Source organism: Cryptosporidium ubiquitum, assembly GCF_001865345.1.
Source record: "Cryptosporidium ubiquitum isolate 39726 chromosome Unknown contig_1, whole genome shotgun sequence".
NCBI classification, from domain to species: Eukaryota; Apicomplexa; class Conoidasida; order Eucoccidiorida; family Cryptosporidiidae; genus Cryptosporidium; species Cryptosporidium ubiquitum.
The window spans coordinates 31,607-55,114 of NW_021639816.1; the positions used below are offsets into that span (position 1 = coordinate 31,607).

Here is a 23,508-nt window from a genome sequence, read left to right on the forward strand (position 1 = left end):
TAACTTTGAATGAGAAGGAAATACATGAACATAGAATAAGAATTAAGATAATAGATAAAGAAGTTTATTTCAAATAAAGTTATAAAAAAGCCATACGGAAAAGAAGCTATGTAAAGAAGAAGAAAATATCAGATATTAAGCCATTTACTTAGGGAATGGAAAACAAATTTTCCCAAGCTCATCTTTGTTTATAAATACAAGACGGAGTAATATAGTTGGTAGAAATTTCTTCCTAGGAAATCTCCTGAATATCATTGTCATCTTGAAAAATTTCAGAATTATCCTGCTCATCATCTAAACCAATAATTTCAATTACAGAGCTTCCAAAAGATTGGGAATTATTGCTTCCCGGATGGATACAGCTTTCATACCTGGATCTACTAAGTGCGTACTGGAAGAGGATATCTTCTAGAAGTTGGAACCTGGTTTCAGGGCTTCCTGCACTTAAAGATGCTCTGGCAGCGGCCAAAAAGGTGGAGATGAGTAAGTGCTTTGATTTAAGATGTTGTAGAAAGTTTTTGCATTCAACCTCTGCATTTTCATCTCCAATATGAACACAAATAGGGCACATAGTGGTCATATGATCATTTGCTTGCTGAGATTCCGAATATTCGTCTTTGTGCATAGTTTCGCAGTGGCTGATTAAGGACTCTACATTATATTTTAAGCAGGAGCTATTGGGTATTTTGGAGTTCATGAGACATAGAGGACACACAAAAGTAGGGCCACTAGAGTTGGAAGTAGAACGAGTATTAGAAGTGTTAGTACCGCTTTGGTCTTGTTGGTGATTATTAGAAAAGCCTTGCTTGTTTAGTGAGGCAATCAGCTTGTTTTCTGTAGTTGGAACATCGTCTTCTCTGCAGTAAGAACATTTAGAAGCGTGACTATTTGCCTCAGATATTGATATTTCGGCTCCACAATGACATCTAATTTGAGTCTCATTCATTGACCTTAGAATGCTTTGATCCATGAGTTGGTCACTTTTTGACAACCAAAGTTCCTCCCTTAATGGAGACCGACAAATCGGGCATTCATGAGAACCCTTGACACACGAAATACAAAAGGAGTGGGAACATGAAAGTGTACAAGGATCTACGAATGCTCCAAGACAAATTGGGCACATAAATTGTTCTGGAATTTCAATGAAATCCTTGCTCACATCATTTCTATCAGCGTCAGGAGTCTGATCAGAGGGCCTTGAAAAGGAGGAAAAAATGTTAGTCCATTCAAACATTTCAATTTCAAAAATTCCACCGCATTCAACCTCTTATTTCAGTTAGAAATTAATTGAGTTTTATCTTACTCCCAATAATTAATTTACACCTAGATTTTAGGCCCGCGCGCGCGCTCTTTCCCAGAATACACATTGTGCTACAGCTACCAGTTGCATCTCCGCTCGCAGAAGGGGTGTTAATTGCAAGAGGGGAAGTGGAAAGCAGAAAGAAACACTAGCTTGTGGGGAATATTATTGTCTCTCTATTTTTCACATTCTAAAAACGTTTGAGTAGAATTTATACAAAAACTAATAGTTACAATGTGAGTGAAGCATACGTTCTGGGAGAGCACAGAAAATCTAACAATAAATTTAAAATTGAATTTTGTAACAGTAATATATATTTAGCAGTTTAGTTTCCAAAAATAATAAATTATCAACAACTTATCAGAAAAAAGCAAAATAAATATTAAAACATTTTTTGTGAAAAAATGAAAGTAATATACTGGAGAATTGGCGGTAACAATGGGTATATCTCTAACAAACTGTTATTTTAATTTAATTTGAGACTTGGTGAGGTGAGAGGAGTATGTAAAGGAAGTTATATAGTAAACTGAAGAAAAGGAACTTATTCATTGATTGACCTACTAAAATATAGAGATAAGGAGAAGGATTACTATGAAATTAGTAATAACAGCATTTAAAGTGCTGGTAGTAGCTGAATTACTTGCATTTTTAGGTTTTAGAACTAAATATGGACTTGTAAGTGCAGAGAAGAAAGTTAGTGTGAGCGAGATAGTGTTTGAGAGCCCTATTGAGAGTTTGGAGTGGGCTGGCACAGACCATAATGTAGTTATTGCAAAGACACAAAAAGGTCATGTCTACAGATCAACTAATAGAGGTAAGAACTGGAGAGATATCACAGATGTGTTGGCAAGAATGGGATCGAATTCGTCTTCTTCGAGTTACTCTCACCTAAATGGTTTTTCTATCAAGTCAATTACAATCAGTCCTGTCGATAAGAATATTATTTTAATAGTTGGTTCAAAGCACAGCCACTTTATATCCTCGAATGCAGGTGAGACTTTCAGAAGAATATCTCATTCGGGTACTATACACACATGGATATTTCATCCAAACAAGCCCAAGCTCGCCTTATTTTCTTCTTGGACTGAAGGATGTAACAAGTCTTTTCTTCAAACCTTAAAGAAAAGTAATTCAGCTGGAAATAAGTGCATACATCAGCTATTTTTTACGAAGGATTTGGGGGCTACGTACCAGAAAGTTGTTGACTATGTGGTTCAATTCCATTGGGATGGTAATAATAAGGCAAACCAAAATAGAATTTTTTTCACACACCACAGAAAAAAACAGGGAGATCAACCCAGATTTGGTGGTTGGATGAAGACCATAGACTTTTCTTTTACTGATGACTTTGGAAGTCATATTGAGACTCCAGTTAGAGGAGGAAATAAGTTTTTAGCTTCGAATGGCTATATCTTTGTTGCAAAAATACTTGATTATGAAAGACAAACAGTATCTCTACTTGTATCTACCAATGATGCAAATTCTTTCACTCAGGTTCAGTTACCACATACATTGACTGAAAAGAGTTATACAATTTTGGATACTTCAGAAAAAACCGTTATGCTTCATGTTAATCACGGAGAAGACTCTTTAAAGGGTACTGGTAATATTTATATTAGCAACTATTCTGGTACAAGATTTGCTCTCTCTCTTATGAATAACGTTCGAACTTTAACTGGAGAATGTGAATTTGATAAAGTTATGTCTTTGGAAGGAGTATATATCGCTAATGTTAAGAATGATGAACTTGATAATGACTTTGGGCACATTTCTGCTACTTTACACGAATTTACAGAGTCAGAAACAGAAGATGAGGATGTAGAAACTTCAAAAACAGAACACAAAACTAAAATGGGGAAAATAGAGCAACCTATCAGGACCGTAATAACTTTTGACAAAGGTGGTGAATGGAACTATTTAAAGGCCCCAACAGTTGATAGTAGAGGTAATAGGATAGATTGCGACGAAAGTGATGGGTGCTACTTACATCTTCATGGAGTTAGTAATTACCAAAGTTTGGCTCCTTTCTATTCTGTTGAAAATGCAGTTGGCATAATTCTCGGAACTGGTAATGTAGGCAGCTATTTGTCATTTGATCATGATGATGTTAATACCTACATGTCCAGAGATGGAGGACTTACCTGGCAGGAAGTACACAAGGGAGCTTTCATTTATGAGCTCGGAGATTTTGGAGGTCTTATTGTGATGGCAAATGATCTTAAGCATACGAACCAGGTCATTTTCAGCTGGAATGAAGGCATGTCCTGGTATGATTTTGAGCTAGGTAGCAAACCTTTGCAAGTTGATAACATCTTAATTGAACCAAATAGTTCTTCTATGGAATTCTTACTATATGGATCCAGAGGGAAATCTGGAATCCTATACCACTTAGACTTTAACACTCTTGGACAGGTACAGTGCGTGGGAGCTGCCACCCCGGATAGACCTGATTCTGACTATGAAACTTGGAGTCCACATGACGGCAAAAATTCAGAAAAGTGTATGTTGGGCAAACAACTTCTTTACACAAGAAAGAAACAAACAGCAGAGTGTTATAATGGCCAAGACTTTAGAAGACCTATTGAAAAAAAGATTTGTACTTGTACTGAAGAGGATTTTACATGTGAATTTGGGTTTTCCAGACAAATTGGAAGTTTTGAATGTAGGCCTGAAAGTCTTGATATTGTCTTTGACGATGTCAAAACTGGCCAATGCACATCATCGGGTATATTCTATGTAACTGCCTACAGGAAACTACCTGGTGATGCTTGCTCTGGCGGTTGGGTACCTCCACCTGTAGCAATTCCATGCCCTGGCCATGCACCAACAAGTTCTCATGCTAGAATTGTTCTAGTCATTGCATTGTTCATTATCATTTTCATGCTTAAACAAGGAATGTTTGGTGACTGGACCCGATTTGGTGAATTGGGATACGATGCCTATAAGAATGTTCAGTATAAAGTATTAGGAGTAGCAAAAAGAAGGAGCTCTTCTCTACAGGGAATTTTGAGTGCAATTTCCTCATATATTAACGGAGACTCCTCCAAAGTAGTCTTTGGATCATCAAACGTACCAGGATCCTCTCCTGGGATGATGAAAAACAACTATACAACTTTAAATAATTTTAACTCAAATATGTTTATGGAAGATGATGAGGATGAGGATGATCATGCTCTTGATAATATGACCAAAATATCTGGAAATATTAATCATAACATTAATAATAATAATAATAATTATAACAGCAGAGTTGGTTCTGGGTCTAACCTCTCACAAAGACAGAGATCAATTAGCAACAATTATACATCTGCAATCCAGAATAATTCAGCTATGGATCCAATCTTTGATGATCTTGATGTTTTTGAAGAAGATTTAGATTCACATGCAATTTTTAATCAAAATAACGGGTTGAGCAACTTGGATCCCAAAAATGATATTATATCATCTAATGCTCCAATAAATTTTGACAGCTTCAATCCAACAGAATTGGAGGTCAACTTATCTTCAATGTCAAATACATCTTTCCCGAAGATCACTCCTCCCCCAACAAGCAATAGCAAATCAAATATTGGGAACAACTTCACTCAAGAAGACTCTAATGGGATTGAACTTTTATAGTTTATTAGTCAGTCTAAAGGCTATTCTTCGTTAAATCGAGTTCTAATAACACTATATTATGCTGGAAAGATCATTATTATATTATTAAAGCTAATGCTTTAATGATTTACCGCCATTTTGGCTGCATTTAATCCTGGTACTCCGGTAATTTATTTTATGCTTTTTTCACCTCATTCGAACACAAGCAGATTTATATATTATTTTAATTTAATTATTTAACATTGACATTGATATATTAGTTATTCATTTAATGATAAGTAATAGAACTAAAAATTCACTAATATTTACTCATTTATTGCTAACTGATTTGTTAACAAAAAAGTCTAGTAGTATCTAATATTAAATTCTTTAAGTCCTAATATTATCCGAACAGTAAGAGAAGAGTTAGAAATTTTCATACCTTTGTGGTGATTTTTTTAATTACTGTCTTGTACTTATCTGTATTTCTCTTTAAAATGTCTTCAATAGGGCCTAAAAGTCTCTTGAATGCCTTTCTTTCTAGATAAGCAACTTTGCACCTTCCTTGTGCCTTGACTGTGGCAGCTCTTGGAGTATTTCTCAAGAGAGCCAACTCTCCAAAATAGTCACCTCTCTTATATTTCATTACCTCAACATTGTCCTTAAGAGCTACTGCATTGCCTGTAATGATTAGATAAAACGTGTCACCTTGTTCTCCTTGTTTAATAATTTCTTGTCCATCCTCAAAAACCAAATTTTTTAAAACCATAATTAGTTTATTTAACTCATAAACATCCATCGTCTTTAGTATCTCTACTTCTTTAAGGAAGGTTTCGTAGGTGTTAATTCTCTTAGATGCTGAATTTTTTACTATGTGATTAAAAGTTTCTCTATCTAAAGCCCATAACAAACAATCAGATTTTGCAACAACACTTGCTGCTCTTGGGCAGTTATACAACAAAGCAAGTTCTCCAAAAGCATCACCTGGATTTAGATCGCAAAGATGTTTTCTTGGTTCTGTACTAGTCTTCTTGTAACACTCCACGGTTCCTTGATCTATTATATATAGTTTGTCTCCATTATCACCCTGAGTTATAATTTCCGTACCCTTCTTTACTGGAGTTTCCACACATGCCAAAATTACTGTGTTTAGTTCTTCCTCATCCAAACTTGTGAACATAAAACTTTCCAATAGCTTTTCACGGATGCGTCTCTCCTGCTCCTTTGTTTTTGGATAGTTTGGAGGAGTAAAATCTTTCATTTTGTTCCATGCACCGTAAGCTTCAGCGCTCACACTTGTTCTGGGCCCTCTAGTTAAGAAATTCTTTGGTATCTCAATGCTGTCTCTTACATCATCACTATCTGATTCACTCTCTGATCCAGAAGATATTCCGTTATTCTTCTTCTTTATATCATCTTTCTTAGATATTCTCTCCGGATGTACTGCATCCACACTAGAACCACTGCAAAATTTGTTTAAAAAAATTAATTGGATTTAAATTAATGATACGTGAATATTAAAACTTACCATGGGCAAATAAACCCCATTTTCGTTTTTTACTTATATAATAAGTATATTATATTATATTTGTATTTATATAATATATATATATATATATATATTTTTTTTTTTTTAATTCTAAATATGTTATTGTCCTTCCTACTATAATGCTCTCAGCAGAGTCTTGCCCTGATTACTACCGTTTCTCCTTACCCTCTTATATTACTTAATAATTATTTTCTTTTTGTGAATCCCAAACTTGTACATTTTACATTCCGTATATTTACAATTTGCGTACAACTTTTAGGCATTATGCGTATGATGACGTGTCTTTTTTAACGAAAAAATTATATGTAAATCCAAAAATTGTGAGACAAATGAAAAAGAAACCTTGATCAATTATTAAAGGCCTCCTTGTTTCGTCAGAATTATTCAGGTCTGGTTTCAAAATTCAAATTTCTGGACATGCCGTAAATACCAGATCTGCATGTTAATACGGCATGCATAGCAATATCTATATACCGGCGTTGATCTAAGAAATACAGGGAGAAGAAAAAGCAAAAAAAAATGGAAAAGGAGAGAACAAAATCGAGTTATTATCTATTAAATGACTGGTACAATGACAACCTCAAGATTCTAGCCAACGGAAATGTCTGTATTGAAACAACATATATAATGTCTAGAGGTCCTTGAATACAGATTTTTTCCGTAATTGCTTTCAAATCCTGAGGTATGAATTGCTCAGCTAAACTAGCCGAAAACCTATGTTTTTGTGTCTAAGATCCGGATTAAATATCCCTCATTTATACAGAATTTAAAACTTCGTAGGTAGCATCTGTAGTCGTGTACAATTAAACCATTACCTTATAGTACGTTATTATCCACATGGTAGTTTTTTGCACTTATGTGCATTAGCATTCTCTTTAGGAAGTAAATTGTTCATAAACGCCAATGCAGAATAGAAAAACCATATAGAAATAATCGTCGTGAGTAATGATTTACAAACGACGACCACGACGACCACCCTTTCTTCTGGTGCTGTCGGTTGGGATTGGAGTAACATCTTCGATACGGCCAATCTTCATTCCAGCACGGGCCAAAGCTCTGAGAGCTGATTGAGCACCTGGTCCCATAGTCTTTGACTTGACTCCACCAACGGCTCTGAGCTTAATGTGGAGAGCGTGAATTCCGAATTCCTTGCACTTCTGGGCAACATCTACGGCAGCCATCATAGCAGCATATGGGGAGTTCTCGTCACGATCTGCTTTAACCTTCATTCCACCAGTAACTCTTACAATAGTTTCTCTTCCCGATAAGTCAGTTACGTGGATGAATGTATCATTGAAAGAGGCAAATATATGAGCCACAGCGAAGTTTGTTTGACCCTCACGAACCTATAAGAAGAAAAAATGTTATTCATGTTCAAATAATTTCACTAATATAATGGAGTTTCATCTAGAATGACCCAGTTAAATTATCCAATTAAATATTCCCCAATCACTTTATACAACGTGCTAGACCTCAGTTAGCCAATGATTAGGGTGATCAATTATTTATTATACATACTGTCATTATAGAAAGATCTCTCATTAACAAAATGACAGAAAAGTTCGGGGGATCGTAGATAATTATCAGGTCATCGAACCAAGGAAATGCAGTCAGAATTAAAAGAGATTCGGACTTAATCCATGGCCACAACATTTATTGCATAACTCCACTATAATATTACAACTTACCTGCTGGAAAGGTACATCAGCAACTTGAGTTTCCTTCTTCTTTGGTGCCATTTTACAGTTGATTATCTCAAATCTGAATTATTGTGAGGAAAATGAATGTTGTAACTTGCTTAATTACAACTGGTAACGAATAATCAGTGTTTCCTTTTATTTTTACTTTTTTTTCGGAGACAGACTTATTTGAATAGGCGCCAAGTTGAGTTATGTTAATATTAATAATCTATTAGACAAACCGAATATAATAATTTCTATCCGCCTTACTACCTTAATTTTTATGTCAAATATTGTTTCTTTATACCGCCCATCTTTTCTTCATTTGACATTAAATTTTGTTTTTTGGAGACGGAACACTTGCTTTACAGTAAAATTTTCTGAAGTTTAGGCGGTAATATTGGTAAGGCAGAATAATGATTATAAATTCAAGGCAAGAAAAAAAAGATTTATTAAAAGTTGCTATTAGGAAAGGTGCCGAAACCTAATTACTCGTTTTTGTATGTTTTTTCATTAAATATAAATTTTGAAAGTCTGTCTACTAAATTGAATTTTACACATGCCAAATACGTTATAAAGGTCAAAACAATACTTAGGAATATGGATCCCAATATTTGGAAAAATAATTTGGGAAATCCAAATTTGAAGAGCTCGAGTTCTAAAGATATTGAATTAGTTATCGAAATATCACTTGATTTTGGTTTTTTAACCTACCTATATTAAGGAGGATGTCCTTAGATTGTATTTGCCTGTCATATGTTACGTTTTTCAAGTTTGCAACAACTTTAAAAATGATAAATTGTTCACTTTCTTGGTTGTAGCTTAGGAATTTTTGCTTTGATCGTTAATTTTTGCTTAATTTTTCAATAGGGGAACTTACTTTCTGGGTATTGAACAGTTCATTGTTAGTGAAAACTAGAGATTTTGGAAATAACTTATTAAAGATAGTAGTTAGAAAGCCTTGCGACACATTCAACCCTGAAATTAATAAAGTCTAAGAGTAACAAAAACTTTTAATTTTACAATGTAAACTCACTTTCTTCGGTAACCAATGGAATTATTTTAAACTCTCCCTGTGGATCCTATAAAATTAGTTCTCTTATCCAACAACAAATAAATTACATTACTTCAAAACTTACTGGCCCGGCAGAGAAACACTCAAATTGATATCTTCCGTCAACAAGATGCTTTTTATTCACTCTTATAATTAGCGGATACTCTTATATATTAGAACAGTGAAAAAACTATATTAATTAAACAAGATTACTTACTTGTATTCATTTTAACACCATAATATGGTTTTCCTGGAAAAATTACAATACTGTTTTTCACATTATACTTAGAAAAGTTAACCGATCATTAGACGTTGAAAAATTAATGCATTCTCACATTATTTGCTTACCTCATCTATGGTTCTTTCCGAGTTGGAAAATATAACTAAAAAAGTACTAATTAAGAGCAAGTATGCAGAGACCCTGCTAATGACTTTCATGATCAAGTTCTGATTTAATTTTGACTAATGTTTTATTTCTTCTATATGGTATATATAATCTCAAATTTTCTGATGTAAATATTAAGTATTGTTGCTGTTCCAATTACTATACCGGTATAGGCAAAAAAAAAATATATGCCGGTATTTAATAAACTGTGTGTAAATCCTAATAATATATTTTTTTTTTAATAAAACTTTTAAAAGCCAAGTAAATTAATAGTATATATTAAACCCACATAAATCTACAAAAACTAAAAAATATTGGAAATCAGTAGGAAAGAATCACTATGAAATGCGTCAATCTATATTTTTGGGAAGTTCTGTGAGAAGAAAAAACTGTGTTAAAAATTACTTGGTCTCCTCAGACAGTGATATAGATGACGAAAATAGCAACCTAAATACTCCACCAAGAAATCCAAGTACAAAGTTAAAAGAAGAATATTTTTACAGTGATCACTCAAATTTAAATGAACCTTCTTCAAGGCCTTCAATAAGTTTGGCAACTTCTGTTAGGAGAAAAGTATATCACATAGACTCAAGTGAAGATAGCTATACAGAAGATGCAGACTTAATCTACTTGAATAATAATCCGGAAAGTTTTATGCCAGAGATTCTGGAAAATCTCCATGAATCACCAACCCAACCTTGTATTCATTATGAAAGTGAATTTGAGCCAAATAGTCATCTATCTTCTAACTACTCTACTATTGGAAATAGAAGAAGAAACTGTATATTTAGTAGTGAAGAGGAGGACTGTGCCCTAATAACTTCAAGACCTTCAATTAAGTATCAGTCTTCAGTTAGAAGAAAAAATAATTCAAGAAAAATCCTAATAATAGAATCTGATTCGGAAGATGAATTCAATCTTGATATTACAAGGAGAAGGTCATCTTTTTGCTTTGGCCCAGAACTAATTTCTGGGTCAAAAATTCCGAATTATACTCCAGACAAACAAACTTCCTGGAGATCACTTGATTCTGACTTGGAAGTTAATGAGAAAGACGATTCTTCAGACACTTTGAAAGAATTGGAATGGCAAACAGCTATTTCGCACTTTGACTTCGAAGATGAAGAGATAGAAAGAAACGAGCTAATTGTTCATCCCGACTACGGAACCGAACAAGAAGATGAAACAGGAAAACACCAAGAGATTCTAAAAAAAGATGAGAAAGAAGAACCCCTAGAAAGATTTGGCTTATTTAGCGATGAAGAGCAAGAAAAACAGTTTGACTCTGAAAGTGAAAAGGAAAACAATAGTCTAAGGAATTTGAATATCAATCAAGTGGCAAATATAACCAAAGAAATATCTTTGAAAAATGTTTCAGACAAATTTGGAGCATTTGTGAGACAAAGGTCATCCCTTGCAAAATTCTGGTACCAAAATTTTAACAAACAAGTATTTCAAAATAGGCTTCCAGAAGAGATCCCAATTAAATGGACAGGAAGATTACAAAGAACTGCAGCTCAAACACTATTTATTACTAATGTGGATGGCTCTAAAAGAGTGATAATCAAGCTTTCAAAATATGTTTTAGATTGTGAATTCAGACTAAAGAAAACATTGCTTCATGAATGTTGCCATGTAGCTCAATTTTTATTGGACTCTTGTATTAAGCCTCCTCATGGGCAGATATTTATGAAATGGGGAAAAGTAGCCACAAAAGTATTTCCAGAGTTGAAGGTTGAGATTTACCACAATTATGAAATCATATACAAATATAGATATCAATGTTTGAGATGTTTTCAAATGTTTGGAAGGCAAACCAAGATAAATGATGAAACTAAGATTGTATGCTCAGTCTGTAATGGGACAGTAATCTTCATTGGAAAAGGAACTTTAAGTAATAATAGCAAGGGATTTCAAATTAAGCCCCAAGAGTTACCTCAAACACAAAAGAGCAAATCCAATCCGTACTCTGAGTTTGTTAAGGAGAAGTTTGCAGAATTTAAGAGAAGCATCAGAGAGGGCAGAACCCCCTCCAGAAGAGCTCCAAGCATTATGAGAGAAATTGCAAAACTTTGGAAACAGAAAAAGACAGTAGATTTAATCCAAGAATTTGAAAAGCTTTCTATTAACAATTAATATATTGAGGTATTATAAGCGATCTATTTATCAACCTTTTTCGCAATGATTTGATCTTCCACTCTTATTTTATTGATTTTTACTAACCTATATTTATAAATTATTGAGTTTAATGCAAGCAAGCAAATTAGCAGTAAATCAATTATTAAAGAGTACTTGACATACTTGTAGAATATATGTTTGTATCTTAAAATCTCTCCAATATTGTTCATATGATAAGCTCCAATGTAAGTTGAGTCAATTATATTTTGATTACTATCAATACTGTTAATAGGTACCGAATTCTTAAAGAATTTTCTGGAATCATATTTTAACTCAATTACTACTTCATCTATTAGGCTTTGTATCATATTCGTACAAACGTCCATTTTAATCCAATAGTCCTCTTTTTGGAACTTTTTTTCAAAAAAAGTCCCAAAACTTGGTATTTTGCAATTTATTCCAACAGAATAAGGAAACTCTTGTAATGTATTACTGCTTAGATAGTTTGGTCCATACCTCAGCTCCCCCACCATACTACACCCATCCATGCATTCAGTATTATGCCGAGTCCAATAATTTACTCTGCAGTTTTCCAATGAAATATTGTTTTTCTCAGAAATTGAGTTTGGTACTATATCAAAGTTAAGTAACCAACCATATATCATTTTAAATAGTAAAATATCTATTAAAAGACTGTATTTAACTTTTTTCATTTCTATTTTATTTTGCTCATTTGTTTTTTTACCTATTTAAAAGAGTGAAAATAATTTCGCCATATACATGTAATTAAATGCATGCATGTAATTAAACAACTGGGGACAAAGAATTGAAAAAAAAAGTTTAATTATAAACCAATAATCAATTTTGACTAGTTAAAAATATAATTCAATTAAAATCAAACCTTAACTGGTATAGTTCTATATACACATGAGTATGCAGGAGAATTTGACCTCTCAACCTTCTTTGCTTCTTCTGTGCTTGTTTTAATTGCTGTTACGCATGGGTCTGAAGTTAACTCTTCATCTGGAATTCTTTCAAATAATAACTTATATGTATCCATTACCTTTACTGCCCATACATAGTATTCATAAACGTCAGTTACTATGTAAATTAATCCCCCTTCTTGCAATAAATACCAATATAAAGGAACAATTGAGTAGCTGAGATGGTTTAAGAAAGGGAAATGTAGGGTTTAAGTTAAAAAAAGATGTCAAAATAACAAAACATTGCAAACTTACCTTACAATTCTTCTTCTCCAGTTTCTTTTTTTAAAGTGTGGATCTGGGAAACAAATAAAAATCATTTCTAGTTGATGTCTTGTAATGTAATTTGGTAAATACTTCATTGCATTTGTTTTAACTACACTGATATTCTTTCCAGTACCGTTTTGCTGCATTGAAAGTATTCTTTCGCCAACATAATTAGTTACTTTCTCTCTAATCTCCAATCCTAATGAAAGTTTATCTTTATAATGTTCGCTCAACCAAGCAAGTAGACCCCCATAACCACATCCAATATCCAATATCTTCAATTTTTTTGAAATAGCTACGCTTCTTTCGCTGAATACCTTATCCTCACTGTATTTTATAGGGTACTTTTTTGTATTTAAGTAAATTTCCTTTTTAAATCCTTCTTGATCTGAATAATAGTTTGGGTAATGCAACTCCCAGTCAATATATTCTGGACTTAATGGATGCATCATATAATTGTCAGCCAACGGATTACAATGCTAAAAAAAAAAAAAAAAATCAGTAATTGGTATTTGATCATATTAATTACTTTGTAATGTTTAAATAACTCACCGCTCGCTGTCTATAATACTTTTTTTGAGGATGCCTAAAAGTTTGTTCACTTTCACAGGCTTCCATGGTTAAAATACAAAATCGGTTTGCTCTCTTTTATACCTCGTCTATAAATAAATAACTATCCAGCTAAATTCCTGTATTCTTTTAGAGAATCAACGCTTTAAAATGCTCCGAGAAATTTCCGAGCCTTCCTTACAATTAAAAATTTTTTTTTGTTTTGTATTCCTATTTGATACCGTCTATACCGGTAATAATCATTACCGGTATGTGAAAGAGATCTAAAAATAAAAAAAAATTATTTTCCAGAAAGAACAATACTTTTTATTTTTTACTGACAAGTTTTATTTTACTAAGTATCTCCTCTTTAATTTTAACATTTAGAAATTCAAATATTCAATCTATTTTTAAAGCTTCTTTCTTTCAAAAACTGACTTTTTGGGTTTGGCGCCAAGACTTTTTTTGATTATGAATACTAAAACTTAATGTTTATGAAAAAATGACATCTTTTAGTATTTCTCTCCAAGATTGTGAGAGTGAAATTCTCTCAAACTTAAACGATTCTTTTGAGCTGGTTATGGATTGTAAATTTAATGACGAAGATAACTTACTTTACAGTTCTCATGTTGATGGTAAAATATTCAAGTATGTTTTCAAAATATAGAAAAAACTATATCCTAGCGCAACCCATCCCACAATTTTAGGTTCGAATTTGACTTTGATGAAAACAAACTTAAGTCAGTATCAAAAGTTTTTGGAAAAAAAGGGTCGTGTAGAAACATCGAATTTATGAATGGTATGTTTATATTTACACTAAATAATATCATTAAGCTCAATTTAGAAAAGATTATTGCAATATATAATACTGGTGAAACTATTCTATTGGACAAGTCAGGAAAAGCCGTTTGGAAAACCCCTAAAAGGTGAGTAATCATATTCATTATTTTTTAAAAAATCTTACTATTTATACTTAAAATTGCATTTATAGTGGAGTTGGAGTCAATGCAGTTACTTGTTTTAACAATAATATCATTGTTACTGGAGATGATGAGGGATTTGTTGAGGTACGGCTTTTTTTAATTATTTTTGCATAAACAATTACTTAAACATTTAGATTTGGGATATTAGAGATAAAAGTAACAAATCATTTTCAAAATTTAGAGATAATGAAGACTGTATTAATGGTTAGTTAATAAAAATTTATTTTAAAAAAATTAAATCTGGATTATTTTTTAAATTCATTCTAGATATTTATCATGTTGAAGATAAGAACTCTTTAATCGTAATATCTGGTGATACTCTGGGAGTTTATGACACTAAAAGTATCATTAGTAAAAAAAACAAAGATCATCTTCTTTCATTATCAGACCCTCAAGAAGAAAATATATTGTGTAGCAAGACTATTCGTGTAAGTTCATATAAAGAATTTTGAATGTACTTGATATTTTTTAATTAAAATTTAACAAATAAATCACTTTAGAATAATTCGAAAATTGTCTGTGGGACAGATGAAGGAAACCTGTTATTCTTTTCATGGGGTAACTTCGGAGATTGTACTGATCGTATGTTAATCCCATTTGTAGATGGGTTTGAAAAAGACAACAGCGTAGAGCACATACAAATTTACCAAGACCAATTTGCAATTATTTCAACAAGTGATGGAATATTAAAGGTAGTTGAATTTTTTCCAAATGAGATTCTTGGTAAGTTGATTAATGTCTTTAATTATAAACTGAAGAGAAATAATTTGATTTTTTTAAAAATATTTGATACTTAATACATTTAATATTAGGTACACTCACATTAAATTCTATGAAAAAATCAGAAGATATCAATATTGAATGTTCAAAAACAACGATTTCAAATTTAAATAATTTCATTAGTAGGTTGCAAATATCTTCAAATTGATTTTTATTTATCACCTTTTTTAGTCCATTCCCATGGAATTAAGCTTGATTTTTACAGTTTAAGTATGGTAGACGACATAATTTCCAAAGGTTCATCTTCCAGCACTTATTCTGTAAGCAAAAAAAAAAGGAAGAAATCAACAATTCATAATGACTTCTTTCAAGATCTTTAGCTTGAAATAAATTACTTGTATATTTTTATTGATGTTTATTCTTATCTCAAATTTTTTTTTTAATAATAAATTTGATTTATCAATTTATTTACTCGTGAATCACAGTATTTTCTGGTGTTTCTTCTTCTAAATATCTCATTCCCTTGCTATAAGTTACAGGAACATAAACATTAGGTTCAGATTTTGTAACTGGTACATACATTTGTGGTGGAGAAGGGGTTCCTTTTGCATAACCAACTGGAACATATCTCATTTGTTGCTTTTGAGGAACTACATAAGTGCTTTTTTCCGGAACCGAATACATTACTTTCTTATAAGTCTTTGCTGGGACATATTGCACCTTTTGCATATATACTGGCTCATATACAGTGTTGTATTGACCTTTACCATACAAACTTCTTAAATTAGCTGGCTCACTTGGGATATTTGTTTCGTTCAGTGAACTTTCAATAGAAATATTTTCTCTTTCCTGACAACTTATTAATCCAATAAGTAAACCAAAAATGATAAATATTAACCTTTTATTTGCTATCATTTCTTATTACAAATTTAAAAAAATTAATTTATTTAAGGTAAAAATTCTAATTAAAAAATCTCAATTATTCGAAATATTATTACACATGCAAATTCTGTATCATTGCCACAATAACTGTTACGTAATAAATATTTTTTTTGACACGTGGCATCCACATGAAATTGCATGGACAATATTTGCATGCAGTTGTGAGTATTACATGTAAATTAACATTATGATTTAAGAAAATAATATTTAAACAGTAAGAAACTAATGGAATATGATTTTAGGAATTAAATCAACAGTGAAACGGTTAATTAATACTTAAATCGTAATGAATGTAACTTATTTAATAAAAAAGCTTTAAACAATATTAAAAATATAGTCACTTTTGTAAGTTTTTACAAACTTGTTCAATAGAGGAGCTGAGTTTTGTGAATGACGACTTGCACACTTCCAGAGTTTTCTCAACTTCAATTTGCTGCGACTCCATAACTAAAACAAAAGATTATTAATATTCATGATGTAATTAACAAATAATCATTTTAGTCTTACCTGTAAGTCTTGAATTAATTGTAGAGACATCTTGATGTAGAGCTTTCAAAAGCTTTAATCTCTCTAGTATAAATGGTAATGCTGCTCCGGTACACTTCCATTTTTGAATGATATCATATAGTTTGGTAATGTTTGTAGAATCTGTTTCATTAAACAAGGAATCATTCAAGTCTTTTCTTTTCTTATTAAGTTGTTCAATAGACGTAGATAATGCCTATAAAAAATTATATTTGTTTGGTTGAATTAGGAATAAATTCTGCTGTAATTTATTATTTTAAATCAAACTTACCTGCACTCTTCTAAAAATTCCCTCTAACCTGTTTGTATCGAGAAGTGAAAGCCTTTGAGAAATGTTATGTATTGCACTTTGAATATCAGAATACGGCATTGCCGAGAGTCTATCAATACCTATTTTGGATTCTATCTCATAAACTCTTCTCTCCAATTCTAGAAGATTCTTTATATCAAGAGCGTTTTCTGAATTATTTTTTAAGCATTCAATCGAAATTTCGATCTCTTTTTCTGCACTGTTAGCTCCTTCTTCTGAGTTAATATTACTAACGCTATTTATACACTAAATAATAGTCATTTTTTTTAGTTTTATTATTGAGTTAAACTTACGTTTGAAAGCTCATCAAGCAGGTCTTTTGTTGTAAAATTATGTTGTTTTAGTGTATCTAAAGAGTTCATTGAATTCTCCAAAGATTTCTGTTTATCAATCAAGCTATTTAAGTTGTTCTTAATATCTTCAATTTCAGATAAAAGCGATGTTGAATCATTTAAAAGCGCAATATTCAAATTTGCATTTACTTCTTTTTCTCCCTTCTTAATAGCCTCGTAAGTCTTTATAATATCTTCTATTTCAGAAATCTCAGATTTTATACGAACCAATGAGCCATTCATATCTTCACTACTCAGAGTGGTTCCCTTTAGTCTATTTAATTTAATATTCTCATCAGTAGAAAAAGCTTTAATTAACTTTAAATAGTCCGTTTTCACTAATTCACCATTAATCATTTGCTCATTACTACTCACCAGCCTTCTGTACGACTTCAATATCGAAGGGCTATCATTTGAAGGAAAATTCTCATTTTTTTGGGATTCCTGTTCGTTCCTATTTTCTGGATCATATTCAAAAACGGTATCCTCTGTGCTCCTTATCATTTTGTGTGCAACGACTAAAGAACAAGCAATAAACAAATCTTTTAATCAATAACTCAGATTAATTATCTTAAACAACCATAGAACTTCCAAAAGTTATTTTGATTTGATTTTTTACTTATACTAACCTTATTCCTTTGGGCCTACAATGCAATTTTCTTAAAAAAAAAATAACTTATTAATAAATCTTATTTTCCCGCCCAAAAGCACAATACGTTCAAGTTTTTATTGAAATAAAATATGAAACATCGTTAAGAAAAAGCGTGTAAAGTATTAAATGTGGAAATGCATTTAAGGGTCTTACTTTCAATTGCTTTTTTTTCCTTCATATACGACTTTAGGGTCTTTTCTATCGATTCACCAAAGTCAATTGCATTACATGAGGTGGATGAGTCCGTTATTCAGAAAGAAATTAATGCAAGACACAATATTGGTTCTAAAACTTCTAACTCGCATTCATTATTAACTAGACTTGCGCCATTTAACTACTGTGGAACTCTTTCCAAGCTAGTAAGGTCAAAGTACCAATGGAAGGACGTTTCTTTTATCTGGCAAAAGAGATTTAGGAGATTTGGATATTGGGTTTGCTTCAGAGATTGTGGAGGAGGAGGAGACTGCCTCTACAGCTCCATTATATCATCCTTGAATTTGAATAACACCAATGTTTCTTCACTTAGAATGTTAGTTGCAGACCGTTTTGTAGGTCTTAACACTACTTCAATTTATAGTCCCAACAAAAACGTAAAAGCTGTTGATATTAATAAGATAATTGATGCAGCCGGAAATATTTTAAGTACCTCAAATTCCACTAATAGCACCTACACAGGCTCTAGTTCAGGTTTTAATTCTACAGAAATTTTGAGTAATTGGAACGAAACAATCTATTTAGAAAGAATGAACATACTTGCTACAATGGAGGCAATTGGTGAATGGCAAGATTCATGGTCTCCAGCTAGTATACTAAATAATGACTTTGTTTATGGAGTAGATGTATCTACAAATATTAAAAAGGCCTTTTTGGTACACAAACTTTTATCCAAACCTGGAAACACTCACTGGGGAAATGAATGGGATGTGAATTATATCGAGAGCATCTATGACGTTAAGGTCATAATTCTATGGAAGAATAGGGGGATCTTCTACCCTACGCTTGGAAATAAACAGGGATTCAAACGAATAGTTTTAATTTATTACGATGATTATATAGGGCATTTTCAGGTAGTAGGAATCAAGAAGATGAATTCATCATTTAGATCTGACCTATTGTCAGTATTTGAAAAAGAAAGAGTTCCCACTTCACTCAAAAAACTATATAAGGATGATACAAGCAATGATTTAGAATAATTAATTCATCTAAAAAAATTAATGTTTAGTACTAAGCAATGTGATTTCAAAGATAAGATCAGCATTCTTGGGTATTACAGGAGGACATCCCCTTGCACCATATCCCAACTTTGAAGGAATGAAGACTCTTCTAGTCTCTGTTACTATCATTCCCTTAACTCCTTGATCAAACCCAGGGACTACCTGTCCACTTCCAATAGTAAATGAAAGATTTCCACTATCGAACTTTTTACCTGTCTTTGCTAGTCTACCTTCGTATTTAACATTAACCTTGCTTCCTACTAAAGCAATTTGAGGAGTGTCTGATTTAACATTTCTTGAAATTGATAAAACTTCATATTTTAATCCACTTGGTAACTCCTTCTTGAATCCTGGAGAAATCATTTCATCTTGATTCTTTTTTATGTCATTTACCAATGCGGAAGCCTTCTGTTTTTTTTCCACCTTCACTTTTTCTATTGCTTTGATTACCTTTTTCCCATCCTTCTTAATCTCTTTCTCTGAGGCTGTAGATACTGAGTCTAATTCTGGATCTATATCCAAATCCTCCATTTCCATATCTTTCCCCTCTTCATTGCTTCCAATGGAATTAATTTCAGACTCTTCATCACTAGGGTGGCTGGCTTCACAACATCCATTTTCACAGCAGTCTTGAATAGGTAGATTTGCAATACAGTCTACAACTCCGCTTCCTTTACAGTATAATACAGAGCCTGTTGGGAATTCTTGCTGGTGAATACAAGCATTTGGCTGGGACTTAGTTACTGTTGCTATAATTAAATCCTCTTGTAAATATCCTTCGTCCTTTGGGAACTTGACATATACGCTTACTTGAGTACCTTCTGTTAATGTGATATGAGACAAAGTTAACCCAAATTCTCTAAACTCAAATTTCCCATTATCATCTGAGTTCTTAGTAGACAAAGTAAATCCGATTAATTTAAACATGATACTTGATTTTCCTCAAAATGTTTATCTCTACCTATTTATCTAAATTTAATTACTGGGCTAAATTTGACTATTCAAAAATGCGTGGCGCCAAACCTACAAATGGACAAATCCTTTCAGTTCAGAACATGGGAACAAGAGGAAATATATTCAGAAAAAAAGTGTAGAAAAAAGTACGTTGTATAGCACAGTACAATGATAATCATTAAGTAGACTACTAGACTTTCAATCTTGTACTTTATAAGGGAATTAAAATATTCAAAATACCGTGTAACCTAGAATAAACCTTATTCAAGCAAATTTAGTGACTTCTTTAGGAAAGAAATCTTAAAAATAGAAGCAATTCAATCTAGATTGCCAGGTATATTGACTAGATAACAGAGAAAGTCGAGCTTAAAGATGTACCTTTAAAAGATAGTGGCTTTGAAAAAAGTCCTTGATTCACTTAAAGGTCTTCATCATCATCTTCAATTGGCGCATTTGCTGCCTCACTCAATTCTCTCTCAGCCTGAGCAACAAGAGATGGGTCAATATTAACTTCAGGAGCTTTTGCATGCTGACCAACTAATTGCAAAGCCGGCTGATTTGTTAATCTTCTAGCTAACCACAAGAATGGCTTTTCAAAGTTGTAATTGCTTCTAGCAGAAACATCGTAATACTGAAGGTTACGTTTTCTGTGATACTGAATTTGCCTCGCTTTAACCTGTCTATCCTTAACATCAACTTTGTTTCCTACCAAAACAATTGGAATGTTCTCACAAACACGAACAATGTCTCTGTGCCAGTTCGGAACATTCTTATATGTAATTCTGGATGTAACGTCAAACATAATAATAGCGCATTGTCCCTTTATATAATAACCATCTCTAAGTCCTCCGAATTTTTCTTGGCCTGCAGTATCCCAAACATTGAATATTAATGGGCCAAAGTCCGTGTTAAATTTCAACGGGTGGACCTCAACACCAATTGTCGGTATGTACTTCTTTTCGAACTCTCCGGTTAAGTGGCGTTTAACAAGTGTAGTCTTACCAACACCTCCATCTCCAACTAATGCAAGCTTAAATTCGGGTGCTTGAGCTGCCATTTTTTTTCTAAATGATTGGCAATCTTCCACTAAAAATCTTTTTTAATTATAGATTACACCAGGGTTGTGTATTTTTACCTTTTATAGGCCTCAAGTAACATTCTGTCTTACACCCACATGATTAGGCGGCAACATATTATGATTTCTTGTACCGGCATTTTGGTACTGGGTCTCTTAATAAAAATTGTTATTTTTAAAAGATGTGAAAAAACGGAAAAAAGATGATTCGATGCAATTAGGTAGATATGGGTTTAGATATTTATATAATTACACATTTGTGGCGTCTAACTGTAAGCTATAATTCTACTTTTAGTTTAGCGTTGTAATAACTTATTTTCCTAATAGGCATGCTCTTATTTCATCTGCTCGTTTAGAGGCAACTGCAATAAGTTGACTCAGATCGTTTTTTAACCTCCCTGGAGTGTATTTGCTAATACATTGAGTTTGTAAAGTGTTGATTTGATCATCAACACAACAAATAGTAACTGTGCTTCCTATTGAGTCCTCCATATAGTTTGGATCGCAAACCCAAATGCTGTCATTAAGGTATGAAAAAGAAACGAATATTGGAACTTTTTTAAGAAAAAATTCAGAAGTATCCTGCATCTTGTGTTCCTTCCTAACCTCATTTTTAGAAATAGATTCCGAGGAAAATCTAAACCAATTGTAAGTGTCATCCCAAATAAGGTTTTCAGGCAGAGAAGTGTTACAAAGAGAAGCAATAGCTGCAATTAATGTGTAATCAAATGGGTTTCCATCGTAAGATAAACAAACCACATTAATGTCAATTACCCAGTGTATCTCTTTATCCTGAAATTTGGTTATAAAAGCCTTCTTGTTAATGATTCGGGTATCATTTAGACACTCAGTGATAGTATTTGAGACAAAGTTTGAGTGATTAGAGTTTCCCGTAAATCCACATATTGTTGGAAGTTCTAAAGAAACATTTATTCTTGAATTGGTAATGACATTATTCGATTCTTGATCAAACCCCGTGTGGATTATTTGAGGATTACAACAGGCAATATATGATGAGTTTCCTATTCTAACTGAGATAGCTCCATAGTGATTAGAACTGAGCTTATTCAATTCTAGCTTAAAATTCCTACAAACTTCAGGTTTTCTTCCATCGCACCTTACTCCTTGTTCTAAGAAACGATTCAAGTACTCATCAGGTCTTAAATACCAAAGTGAACTCTTATTCATCTTAAAACTAATATCAAAGCTCTAAATCTCGGTATCTTTCGTTCACTATTAATTCTTTAATTTTTTTTGACATAACAACTTTTTAAGTTTTAGGCGCCAAAAAATAAGAGGATGACAGCTAATTTGCATGTATAAAAAATAATTACGAAAAATAACGAATTAAAATCTTTAAAACTTGTTATGGCCAATTCATTAAAATTAAAATAATTTCTTACAAGTACGCTTGCTTGAGTGTCATAGACTAGGATGCAAAGCTCTAAGACTATTACCGAGCAGTTTGAAGAATTAATCAAGAAAGCAAAAACATTGAATAAAACTCATCCAATTATTCCAGAGGAAAACGTGGCCAGCAAAAAGAATGACCTAGTTTCTGTCAAAACTGAAATCTCAATGCTTCAGAAGCGTCATGATATGTGTGTTGTACAGAAAAATGCTATTAGGGATCTGATCAAACTTCATAAAGAGGAATTACAGCTTTTGGAAAGTGCTCTAAGGACAATCGAGTCTGAAGAAAAGAAAATACTTGAAATAATATTTAGAGAAACTCTAGATAATGACTCATTGACTAAAACGACATCCGTAGAAATGGTTGAACGTGATAATGATTCACTACATGCAAAATCTGTTCTTACATCTCAAAATGTGTCTACTTCCACTACCTACGAAAATTTAGATTACGAGGCTCCTAAAAACTATGCTGATTCTAATTATGAGAATTCTGAATATTTAAATAATGAAAATTCTCATAAAAAAGAGTCAGATAGTGAGGAATCTAACGATTACTCGGATGATTATTCAGAACAAGACAACCTTTCTCCAAAACATACGGTCAGCAGAAGAATCAATTCAGATAGAATGGTCAGATTTTCTATGGATGACTTAAAAATTAGTTCAGAAACTAAATCAAATCCCGCTCCAAAATCGAACTCAACTAATCTTACAAACACGGCAAGATCTTCAAATTCAATTAAAGGCGTAATTAGTATTCCTCAAAGATACAACTATATTAGAAACAGAAATTCTAGTTTAATGAAGGAGATCTCAATTAAGAAAATACTGGAAGGAAATAGAAAACTAGAAACAGAAGAAAAGGATGAAGATCAAAGAGCATTGGTGAGAAAACTTCATACTTTGTATGCATCTAAAAGATAGA

At 32.5% G+C, this 23,508-nt stretch overlaps 16 protein-coding genes across 16 annotated transcripts; 5 read left to right on the plus strand and 11 right to left on the minus strand.

The window, feature by feature from the left end:
* Window positions 1-232: 232 nt before the first annotated feature.
* Window positions 233-1,234, minus strand: cubi_02683 (strin protein; the record flags this gene model as incomplete). Its single annotated transcript, XM_029019694.1, has 1 exon — window positions 233-1,234. The coding sequence occupies one exon, from the start codon at window positions 1,232-1,234 to the stop codon at window positions 233-235; it is 1,002 nt and encodes a 333-aa protein (XP_028875101.1).
* Window positions 1,235-1,891: 657 nt separating this feature from the next.
* On the plus strand, window positions 1,892-4,918 carry cubi_02684 (sortilin; the record flags this gene model as incomplete). The annotated part of the gene is made up of 1 exon (XM_029019695.1): window positions 1,892-4,918. One exon carries the CDS (start codon window positions 1,892-1,894, stop codon window positions 4,916-4,918), a length of 3,027 nt encoding a protein of 1,008 aa, XP_028875102.1.
* A 394-nt stretch (window positions 4,919-5,312) lies between these two features.
* On the minus strand, window positions 5,313-6,424 carry cubi_02685 (cAMP-dependent protein kinase regulatory subunit; the record flags this gene model as incomplete). Its single annotated transcript, XM_029019696.1, has 2 exons — window positions 5,313-6,330; window positions 6,405-6,424. The coding sequence occupies 2 exons, from the start codon at window positions 6,422-6,424 to the stop codon at window positions 5,313-5,315; spliced, it is 1,038 nt and encodes a 345-aa protein (XP_028875103.1).
* A 951-nt stretch (window positions 6,425-7,375) lies between these two features.
* cubi_02686 (40s ribosomal protein S14) lies at window positions 7,376-8,164 on the minus strand (the record flags this gene model as incomplete). The annotated part of the gene is made up of 2 exons (XM_029019697.1): window positions 7,376-7,771; window positions 8,114-8,164. The coding sequence occupies 2 exons, from the start codon at window positions 8,162-8,164 to the stop codon at window positions 7,376-7,378; spliced, it is 447 nt and encodes a 148-aa protein (XP_028875104.1).
* A 532-nt stretch (window positions 8,165-8,696) lies between these two features.
* On the minus strand, window positions 8,697-9,596 carry cubi_02687 (uncharacterized protein; the record flags this gene model as incomplete). The annotated part of the gene is made up of 6 exons (XM_029019698.1): window positions 8,697-8,762; window positions 8,985-9,082; window positions 9,141-9,186; window positions 9,244-9,323; window positions 9,376-9,442; window positions 9,507-9,596. The coding sequence occupies 6 exons, from the start codon at window positions 9,594-9,596 to the stop codon at window positions 8,697-8,699; spliced, it is 447 nt and encodes a 148-aa protein (XP_028875105.1).
* A 292-nt stretch (window positions 9,597-9,888) lies between these two features.
* Window positions 9,889-11,679, plus strand: cubi_02688 (family metallopeptidase; the record flags this gene model as incomplete). Its single annotated transcript, XM_029019699.1, has 1 exon — window positions 9,889-11,679. The coding sequence occupies one exon, from the start codon at window positions 9,889-9,891 to the stop codon at window positions 11,677-11,679; it is 1,791 nt and encodes a 596-aa protein (XP_028875106.1).
* Window positions 11,680-11,702: 23 nt separating this feature from the next.
* cubi_02689 (uncharacterized protein) lies at window positions 11,703-12,326 on the minus strand (the record flags this gene model as incomplete). Its single annotated transcript, XM_029019700.1, has 1 exon — window positions 11,703-12,326. One exon carries the CDS (start codon window positions 12,324-12,326, stop codon window positions 11,703-11,705), a length of 624 nt encoding a protein of 207 aa, XP_028875107.1.
* Window positions 12,327-12,556: 230 nt separating this feature from the next.
* cubi_02690 (methyltransferase-related protein) lies at window positions 12,557-13,363 on the minus strand (the record flags this gene model as incomplete). Its single annotated transcript, XM_029019701.1, has 2 exons — window positions 12,557-12,821; window positions 12,900-13,363. The coding sequence occupies 2 exons, from the start codon at window positions 13,361-13,363 to the stop codon at window positions 12,557-12,559; spliced, it is 729 nt and encodes a 242-aa protein (XP_028875108.1).
* A 599-nt stretch (window positions 13,364-13,962) lies between these two features.
* cubi_02691 (uncharacterized protein) lies at window positions 13,963-15,543 on the plus strand (the record flags this gene model as incomplete). The annotated part of the gene is made up of 8 exons (XM_029019702.1): window positions 13,963-14,108; window positions 14,168-14,386; window positions 14,452-14,527; window positions 14,578-14,647; window positions 14,711-14,871; window positions 14,944-15,166; window positions 15,256-15,345; window positions 15,395-15,543. 8 exons carry the CDS (start codon window positions 13,963-13,965, stop codon window positions 15,541-15,543), a joined length of 1,134 nt encoding a protein of 377 aa, XP_028875109.1.
* An 88-nt stretch (window positions 15,544-15,631) lies between these two features.
* On the minus strand, window positions 15,632-16,078 carry cubi_02692 (uncharacterized protein; the record flags this gene model as incomplete). Its single annotated transcript, XM_029019703.1, has 1 exon — window positions 15,632-16,078. The coding sequence occupies one exon, from the start codon at window positions 16,076-16,078 to the stop codon at window positions 15,632-15,634; it is 447 nt and encodes a 148-aa protein (XP_028875110.1).
* Window positions 16,079-16,442: 364 nt separating this feature from the next.
* On the minus strand, window positions 16,443-17,776 carry cubi_02693 (uncharacterized protein; the record flags this gene model as incomplete). Its single annotated transcript, XM_029019704.1, has 4 exons — window positions 16,443-16,552; window positions 16,613-16,826; window positions 16,902-17,186; window positions 17,234-17,776. 4 exons carry the CDS (start codon window positions 17,774-17,776, stop codon window positions 16,443-16,445), a joined length of 1,152 nt encoding a protein of 383 aa, XP_028875111.1.
* Window positions 17,777-18,058: 282 nt separating this feature from the next.
* On the plus strand, window positions 18,059-19,117 carry cubi_02694 (uncharacterized protein; the record flags this gene model as incomplete). The annotated part of the gene is made up of 1 exon (XM_029019705.1): window positions 18,059-19,117. The coding sequence occupies one exon, from the start codon at window positions 18,059-18,061 to the stop codon at window positions 19,115-19,117; it is 1,059 nt and encodes a 352-aa protein (XP_028875112.1).
* Window positions 19,118-19,135: 18 nt separating this feature from the next.
* On the minus strand, window positions 19,136-20,065 carry cubi_02695 (uncharacterized protein; the record flags this gene model as incomplete). The annotated part of the gene is made up of 1 exon (XM_029019706.1): window positions 19,136-20,065. The coding sequence occupies one exon, from the start codon at window positions 20,063-20,065 to the stop codon at window positions 19,136-19,138; it is 930 nt and encodes a 309-aa protein (XP_028875113.1).
* A 445-nt stretch (window positions 20,066-20,510) lies between these two features.
* cubi_02696 (GTP-binding nuclear protein RAN TC4) lies at window positions 20,511-21,149 on the minus strand (the record flags this gene model as incomplete). The annotated part of the gene is made up of 1 exon (XM_029019707.1): window positions 20,511-21,149. One exon carries the CDS (start codon window positions 21,147-21,149, stop codon window positions 20,511-20,513), a length of 639 nt encoding a protein of 212 aa, XP_028875114.1.
* Window positions 21,150-21,479: 330 nt separating this feature from the next.
* cubi_02697 (ribosomal RNA processing protein 43) lies at window positions 21,480-22,355 on the minus strand (the record flags this gene model as incomplete). The annotated part of the gene is made up of 1 exon (XM_029019708.1): window positions 21,480-22,355. The coding sequence occupies one exon, from the start codon at window positions 22,353-22,355 to the stop codon at window positions 21,480-21,482; it is 876 nt and encodes a 291-aa protein (XP_028875115.1).
* Window positions 22,356-22,601: 246 nt separating this feature from the next.
* On the plus strand, window positions 22,602-23,507 carry cubi_02698 (uncharacterized protein; the record flags this gene model as incomplete). The annotated part of the gene is made up of 1 exon (XM_029019709.1): window positions 22,602-23,507. The coding sequence occupies one exon, from the start codon at window positions 22,602-22,604 to the stop codon at window positions 23,505-23,507; it is 906 nt and encodes a 301-aa protein (XP_028875116.1).
* Window position 23,508: the final 1 nt, after the last annotated feature.